The 8,781-nt window shown below is 47.2% G+C and overlaps 1 protein-coding gene across 1 annotated transcript; it reads right to left on the bottom strand.

Moving 5' to 3' along the window:
• Positions 1-2,279: 2,279 nt before the first annotated feature.
• Positions 2,280-8,089, bottom strand: CDKN1B (cyclin dependent kinase inhibitor 1B). The gene is made up of 3 exons (XM_081958042.1): positions 7,038-8,089; positions 6,001-6,156; positions 2,280-3,632 (listed from the first exon to the last, which is right to left on the bottom strand). Exons 1-2 carry the CDS (start codon positions 7,699-7,701, stop codon positions 6,017-6,019), a joined length of 804 nt encoding a protein of 267 aa, XP_081814168.1. The 5' UTR covers positions 7,702-8,089; the 3' UTR covers positions 2,280-3,632; positions 6,001-6,016.
• Positions 8,090-8,781: the final 692 nt, after the last annotated feature.

Here is an 8,781-nt window from a genome sequence, read left to right as displayed (position 1 = left end):
TTATAAATTGCAACTCCAGCAGGCACAAAATACAGAACTGATGTTCAGCCAAAGATACGCATTCTGGGCAACTTATTTGGAAATGAACCGCTACAGTTGCCTTGTTGTTTTTTGTTTACTAGAGAAGTTTCTGTGCTTTTAACTCCCTTAAATCCTGATCTAGGTTTAAATAAAAAATCTCTAGATGTGAACATCCTTGATATATTGAGAGCCAGTTTGATGTAGTGGTTTTGAAACCAGGAAGACTGTGAAACCAGGTGACTGTGAATTCTAGTCCCATCTTAGGCTGCTATTATGGACCTCAGGGACCACTAAATTCATAATTTTAAATTCCGCAGACCACTAATATGATCTGCCTAATGACCTGGCTGGCTGGGCGTGGTTAGGTGGTCATGTGACTGGGTGGGCATGGCCAACTTGATTCACTCACATCAAGGGGCACCTCGCCCGCCTCTACTTGCCCCTTCCTTCCCACGACTCCTTGCCTGTCCGCCTTGGCTCCTTAGGTCCCCAACAGGAAGCAGTTGTTAGCGCTAAGCAGCCGCCATGAGACAGAGTTGGCAAAACAGCTGGCTCAGTGTAGTTCAAATTGGATCTGACCGTGCTCAGGACTACAAGCAGAGGCTTTCCAAGCAGAGGGAAGACCTGCAGGTGTGCAAGGCCAGGTATTGGCGCCTGGAGGCTCACTGGGCTGAGATGGTCAGCCAGTTCCAGGCCATGATGCAGTCCCAGTGGAACGAGGCCCTCTGGCTCTTTGCCACCAGTGGCACTTCCCTCCAGCCTTCACCCAAAGCCCCCCACCAGGAGACTGAAGCTGACCCCAAGTTGGAATTTCTGCCCCCCCCTGCCCCGCACAAAAAGACCCCAAAGGGGGATACTCTCTGCAGCAACACAAGCATTCATTGCACGTATCTGGCCAAGGGGGCGTAGTTTGAGGACCCCTGATTTAGTGCAATACAAAAAAATGCAAATAATGCGAACCACCAACATTTTCTCGTGGACCACAAGTGGTCCACAGACCACCAGTTGGTGACCGCTGCCTTAAACCACTACATCAAACTGGCTCTCAATGTAGCAAGGATGTTCACATCTAGAGTTTTGTTTAAACCTTTCAGTACCTCCATGGTCACATGATCATAATTCAGAGGCCCAGAAACTGACTCATATTTATGACGCAGTGTCCCAGGGGTCATGCCGTCCCCTCTTGCGACCTTCTGACAAGCAAAAGTCAATGGGGGAATCCAGCTTCACTTAACAACCGTGTTACTAATTGAGAACTGCAGTAATTCACTTGACAAGGGTGGCGGAAAAGGTTGTAAAACGGGGCAAAACTCACTTAACAGCCGTCTCACTTAGCAACATAAATGTTGGGCTCAATTATGGTCTTAAATCAAGGACTACCTGTATTGAGTATGTTCAGCATCCCACAATTAGGATAAATGAAGATTTATAATAAACCATGCAGGAACTGTGGGAACAAACAGACTTGCCCACTGGGACACACATTTAGCAACCCCATTTATGAGAAGCATTTAACAAGGTAGCATGGATTTTTTTAAAAAAATAAAAAAATTACTAAATTGTGCTTGTGGATCATATGCCTCTAGACTTTAATTTGGAAAAACAGCCATAGTTGGGGGCTACCTTGATGCACAGGTGGTTCTCACCTTACAACCATTCATTCAAAAGGATGACAGTAATTTTTCACACTTACACAATCCTTGAAGCATCTCCATGGTCATGTTATCCAAATTCGGATGCTTGGCAACTGGTTAATATTTATGAGTCACAGAGCCCCGGAATCATGTGATTTACCTTTTGCGACCTTCTCACACCCGAAGTCAATGGGAGAAGGCAGAATCACTGATTTAACAACCGTGTTATTAATTTAAATTCAGTTGCAGTGATTCTTGCCACTGTGGCAAAAAATGTTGTCAAAGGGGTAAAAACTCAACTTTTTGGCTTAGCCATGGGAAATTTGGGCTCCACTGTGGTCATAAATCAAGGACTACCTTTAAATATTTTGAAAACAGGCAAATTAAATTAAGGAGCTTCAACGGTGAGCACAATCAACAAATGGAACATCTTGCCTTCAGAAGTTGTGGGAGCTTCATCACTGGAGGCTTTCAAGAAGAAACTGGATTGCCGTTTGTTAGAAATGGTGTAGGGTCTCCTTTCTGGGCAGGGGGTTGGACTAGATGACCTACAAGGTCCCTTCCAACTCTGTTAATGTGTATCTGTCAAATAGTTCCCAGGTTTTATAAAACACACAAAGACAGTTTCTTTATTTATATATGGCAGTTGTCTTTATTGATTGCTTGATGTAAAACAGTATCACTTGGCAACTGGTTTTTTTTTTTTCTTGCACATTACAAAAGAAAAAAATTGAACTGGCTCAGTCTGCAATCATTTAAGCACAGCCATATTAATTAACAAAACAAACTCCCCGCAGAGGCTAACAACATCAACAAAAATCCCCTACCAAATAGAGCATTTACAAATGCACAAAAACCACACGCCACTTTGGCTTTCTGGGAAAATATCTTCTAGATTAAAAAAAAATCTTTTAACATAAATAAGTTAGTATAATTTCTCAGTGTCTTTACAGTTATGTACACAGGTACATTTCAAAACTTTTTTTTTCAAAAAAACAAAAACCCCACCCAGAAAATGTAAAAAAAAAAAAATACTGTTTCCTTTTCATTTACCCACTTAATGAAGGGCCAGAAAAGTGAGCAAACAAGATTTTGGACGTCAAGAATTTATTAATTTCTCCTCTACGCTGTGCATATTGTTGGGCAGGACTTTTAAAAAGTAAGGAGGCCAAAAAATAAAAAAAAACCTACGAGAAAATGCCCCTTAAGAGTGTTCCCCTTTTGCAGCTCTACAGAGAACTGGGCCTCCTGCACAAAATCTTGTCCTGTGTGATCTCAAAGCATCTCACGCCACCTTAGAAACTGGGTACTTCCTCAAAGCTCCCATCTCTTCCAGTGAGGCCATCGCAGGCAAACATTTCTCAGATTGTGTCTTTGACACATAAATTTCACCAGCAGATTCATTAACCTGCTGGAAAACTATGATTAAATGCCAATTTCTTTTATTACCTTGGACTTTCACACACACACACACACACACACACACACACACACACACGCAAAAGGGGAACAATGTTCCTTTAATACACACCTGCTTCTTCCTGGGGTTTGGAAGCAGATTTCGAACCCACCACCTTTTATTAGCTCCACCCCTTCACAAGACAAACAAAATCCCTCCCCAAAATCCCTCCGCCCCCTCCAAAGAGGGGAGAAAGATTTATGTGCTACATAATGTAAAAACTATTTACACAGGTAGTACAAAGAAGCAAATGAGGAAAACCTAATTGGAGAACGCTACATCCATTGCTTTTAAGAGGCAGGCCCTTTTACGACAGCCTGATATAGTGTTATTCCTTTGCAGGTTGTTTTTTTTCAGTGCTTTAAGGAGTTCCCCATCCGATGGAGAATCAGTGATATGTTTTCTTTCTTTTCATTCATTCATTCATACATGTACAGGTGCACATATGAATGCGAGTGCTGGATTTTCTTGGCTTCATTTGCCTCCTCCAAAGTACAAGGAAACAAATATTCTTAATTCTGAAAGGAAGGAAGAGAAAAGGTATCAATTGCCTTGCTTTGTTCTTTTTAGAGCGTTATGGTGGGAGCGAGATAGGCAGTCTCTAAGTTTGATATTTTATTTTTGTTTATCAAATTTCTGCAACATCTATCTCATCCAAGTAACTCTAGGCCAGGGGTCTCCAAACTTGGGGACTTTAAGACTAGTGGACTTCAACTCCCAGAATTCTTGGGGACTTTAAGAGTAGTGGACTTCAACTCCCAGAATTCTTGGGGACTTTAAGAGTAGTGGACTTCAACTCCCAGAATTCTTGGGGACTTTAAGACTAGTGGACTTCAACTCCCAGAATTCTTGGGGACTTTAAGACTAGTGGACTTCAACTCCCAGAATTCTTGGGGACTTTAAGACTAGTGGACTTCAACTCCCAGAATTCTTGGGGATTTTAAGACTAGTGGACTTCAACTCCCAGAATTCTGGGAATTTTGGGAGTTGAAGTCCACAAGTCTTAAAGTCGTTAAGTTTGGAGACCCCTGCTCTTGGCAGTTCACAAACATACATACATACATACATACATACATACATACATACATACATACATACATACATATATATTTGTTTTCGTAGATATATATATATACACACACACACACACACACACACACACACACAAATATACAAAACAAATAAAATCTGCTGTCAAAACGTTCTGGGGGTCTGCAGTTACACTTTTTAAATTTATTATTTATGCACATTGTGTCCTTATTTTCCTTACAACCATCTTGTGAGGTGAGTTGGGCTGAGAGACAGGAGATCAACCCAAAGTCACCAAGCTGACTTTCATGTCTTAAAGCAGGACTAGTATTTACAATCTCCCAGTTCGGTGCTCTTACCACTAGACCAAACTGGCTCTAATCATCCACTGACAGGAAGCATTCGAATCAGCCCCACCAGTCAAGACTGGTTTCTATTATGCCAACTTTTAGAATCCTGTTTTCTAATTAAAAGATTTTTTTTTTTTTTTGGCTTTTCAGAAAACCTGCAGATTTTACCGTTTTCATCATTGTATACACACAACTGGCTTGGTTTGTTTCCCAAATTAGTCAAACACACACACACACACACACACACACACACTACAATAATCCAAATGATTGGATTTGCTCAAGACTTTTGAGCCACAAGTCTAACCAAGATTAGCATTAACTAAACCTAGCGTGCTGCACGAATTCTTCTAAATGTGTTGCATTCTTCCAACAGCCAATTTTTTTGGTTGGGTTTTTTTTCTCTCTCTCATAAGAGATTTTATAATCTCACCAGAGAAAAACAAGACAAACCGACCAACAAAGATTTCATAATGTACTTCTTGGCTAAGGAGGGATTCTGTTAATCTGCACCAACCAGATTTCAGACTGAAAGCTGACAGAATTAACCACAAATAGGAAACTGCTTAGATGTAGTGAGAAAAGGCTAAGTTTTGCGCTACCCTGTTATTTTCTGGGAGGTGTTCAAGAGACAGATACCAGCCTCAGTGTATGCGCCCTCCCTCTCTCTTTCTCACCCTCTCTCCTATGATTGGTCCACCCAAAAGCTTTTATTTCCCTTTCAAATGTCCAAGTAAACAGTTAGTAGTAGTTAACTTGAGCATGTGTCCTCTCTCATCCCAACAGCATCTACTTGTCTACTTCCAAGCTGAAAGCTAATTTCCCAATTTTATTAATTTGGAAATCGGATCTGCCAGGATTCCTACACCATTCCTGCTATGGAAAAGTCTATCCAGAATGTCTGTCCTTAATTAAGAGATTCTTCGCGCCTTTGAGCTATTCCCTTAACTGCCACTAAGAATATAGTCCAAATATGTTGTTTGCTATTCATTTCCCCCTCCCCCCGCTCCACAAAAGTTTTATATCTCTAGGTAGAAAAAGCCTGGACATTTCAAATGACATACCAATTGTTTACAATGCACAACAGTTAATGGGGGGAGGTGTTATTTTTAAAAGCCTTTCCTGTCCATGGATTTTAGGATTTTCATTTTTTAAAAAAAGAAAGATTAAAAAGTAAAGGAAATTTAAAAATAAGTCTACATTGCCACTTTACTAAAATATATATATACTGCAAATGAATTCAAAAGTATAGTGTCCAAAGACAGCTTTTAATTCAGCAAACACCTTATCAGTTATAGTAGAATTATTGCTCATTTGCTTCTAAAAGCGACTTCTTTACTCAGTAGAGTAAGCCTGAATTTGACAGCTTGCTTTTTAAAAAAAAAATATCACACAAAACTCCATACTTCATCCGATGATATTGCACTGACCGATTTGCCAAACAAACTGAATGGATACAAAAACACACAAAACAATGAAGCATTTCCTTCTAAAACAGAAAACTCACCTCTACAACAACCGATTTACGTTTGACACCGCTTCGGACTGGATATTGTCTTCTTCTTGGGCGTTTGTTCCTCTGAGCTGGCCATGGGTGGATCTCCACAACGCTCTTCAGAAATTTCTTCAATTGTGTTGGCTCTTTTGCTTTGAGGAGAGGAATCTAAGGGGGGAGGTTTTCAGGAGTGGGGGGAAAAACAGGGAAGGAGGATATTAAAAAGATTGATACCGTCCGTCCATTACTCACTAAAGAAGGGCAGGAAAACAGCATCACTTTGGAAGGGAATTCTTGAATCCTCAGCCATGGGCATAAAAAAATATACGCAGTGCCACCAGGCTAAGGATAAGAGTATTAGGAATTGTAAAGAGGATCCCCTTATGGTTAGGAATATCTGAAACCAGGCCTGTTTTGACAGCCAGGAGAGAGAAAAAACAGTCGGTTAAGGGATCCCACAGCCAAGCCAAACAGCCTTATAGGATGGTTGCGATGGTGGTTGTGGGGAAAAATAGAAGGTGGAAAATATGGTGGATGTGTTTGCCATTTGGGTTATCGGTATGCATAATAATAATAACAACGGCGGGAAATAAGTAAATAAATAAAAACAAAACCTTGCAAACAAAAAAGATCAAAGATCTGGTCTGTGAAAGCTGCAGGCCGGGCAGCCCAGTTAATCTCCCCCCACCCCACAAAAAAGCTTCTATGAAAATCGGTCTCTGGGAAATCGACGGGGCCCCGTTTGGCTCCCTGTAGGGAGAGGAAGGTCCAAGGGCAGATGCCCCGAGAGGAGGAGGAGGAACAGCTCCGGGTCGAGCCCCGGCGGGAGAAAAAGCCCCCAATTGACCGGGGATTCGCTTCCAAGCAACGCCCGGCTCGGAAATCAAAGGGCGAAAGGCGATCGTCCTCAGCCCCGAGCCCTTCATATGGCCGGAGAACGATCAGACAAGCCGGGAAAATAATATTTTCCCCCCTTCGTGTGGCGAAGCAGCCCATCCGACCGTCTCCGGGCGGCGGCGGAGCTCCTCCCGAGGATCAAGGTATATTACCATCCGCGGCAGGTCGCTTCCTCGGGCCGGAGCTGAGGGTTAGCGCGGCGCCGTCCTGCTGCTGGGACTCCGGTTCGGGCTCCTGCTCCTCCGCGGCCGGTGCCTGAGCGCAGCGCAGCCCCCTAGGCGGCGAGCGGTCTCCGTTAAGCTCCAGGCGCCGCTCCCGGCCGTCAGCCTTGGCCCGGGCCCCGCCGAGCCGCGGGGGTCGGCTGTAGAAGTCGGGCAGCGCCGCCTTATCCAGCGCCTGCCACTCGAAGCGGCCCTCCAGGGGCTGCCCGCGCCGAAAGTCGAAGTTCCACCGCCTCCGGCCGGCCTCTTCCAGGTGGCGGCTCTGCTCCTGCCACTCGCGCGCCAGCTCCGGCCGGTCGACGGGGCCGAAGAGGCAGCGGCAAGCCGAGGGTTTGGGGCCGTCCGCCGGCCGGCCTTCCATCCGCTCCAGGGTCGGGCTCCCATTCGAGACACGCACTTTCGACATGGCCCGCCGCGCAGCCGGCCGCGGCGCTAAGGCGGCGGCGGGTGAGGGGTTCGGCGTCCCGCTCGGGGAGGTGGTGGCGGCGGCGACGGTGGTGACGGCGACGGCGGGCGGCCTTTCCGCTGGACCCAGGCGAGGGAGCGCTTCCCGGGCGGACAGCGCGCAGCAACCCTGCCGGCCGGAGCCTCGCATAAGCCGGGGGAGGCGGGCAGCGACGGAGAACCGAGCGCGGTTCGGGGGGGGGGAGAGAAAAAAAATGCCCACTGAAGGAAGGCGGCCGCTGCTTGCCGGAGCGCTTTTCCGCAGGTCCGGGAGACGCCGCTGCCTCCGCCGCAGACGACGACGACGACGAGGAGTGAAAAGCGGCCGGCCAGACGCCCGAGGAGCCCGGCGGCGAGGAGGAGGAGGAGGAGGAGGAAGAGGAGGACCTGTTTTGGACTCCGGGCGGCTGGCGGAAGAAGCGAAGCCGGAGCTCCGGCGGCTAGGAAGGAGCCCCGAGGAAGGCGGGAGGGAGGGCGCCTTCTCCGGCCCCCCGGCCCAATATGGCGATGGAAAGGAGGCTGACGGAGAGGCGAATGATTGACACGGCTCGTCTATTTAAATAGAGGCGGCGCGCCATTGGCCCGGGGAGTGGGCGCCGCCCCGGCGCAACGCTCGGCGCTCGCTCCCGCCCAGGCGGCTTTAAAGGTGGCGCGGGAGGCGACGGGGGGGGGGGAGAACGCGCGCACGCGCACGCGCGCTCGCCTGAGACGCCCAGGGCTGCCCATTGCCGGTTGCCCTCTCGCCGGGGCCCAGTCGGAAGGCTTCGGCTGGTCGCTCTGGGTCAGGCCGCGGTCCCGAGAGGCCTGCTCGTTCTTTTTTCTTTTCTTTTTTTTTGGAGCAGAAGCGAAGGAGGAAAGGCGGGGCGCTCTTCTCGCTGGCAAAAGCAGGTGGGTGAGACAGAGGAACACCCCCCTCCACCGTCTCCGAGCCGGGAGTGCCCCCCCTTGGTTCCTCATCCGTGGACCCGGTTGCTGTTTGCCTCTCCCCCGCAGGTGGCAGGTTGGCCAGCCTGCTATAAGGCCACAGACCAGCCTTTTTCCAAGGGAGGCTGCCTGCTGCGTCTCTGCGTGATACCTGCTTGCACGGATTCTATTGCTTGTATCGGGTCCCCAACTTGGCAGCTTGAAGACTTGCGGACTTCAACACCCAGAATTCTGGGAGTTGAAGTCCGCAAGTCTTCAAGTTGGCAAGTGTGAAAACCTCTGGCTTGTATGTTTCCAGAGAAACCTC

Source organism: Natrix helvetica (assembly GCF_964273705.1).
Source record: "Natrix helvetica genome assembly, chromosome: 6".
NCBI classification, from domain to species: domain Eukaryota; kingdom Metazoa; phylum Chordata; class Lepidosauria; order Squamata; family Natricidae; genus Natrix; species Natrix helvetica.
Note: the sequence above shows the minus strand (reverse complement) of the source record. Positions and strands in the feature narration are given on the sequence as shown.

Excerpts from the sequence above, each read along its gene's own strand:
- CDKN1B (XM_081958042.1), bottom strand. The coding sequence starts at position 7,701 with ATGCGAGGCTCCGGCCGGCAGGGTTGCTGCGCGCTGTCCGCCCGGGAA. Across the intron at positions 6,157-7,037 it reads GAAGCGACCTGCCGCGGATG|ATTCCTCTCCTCAAAGCAAA; the intron begins GTAATATACCTT and ends CTCCCCCCTTAG.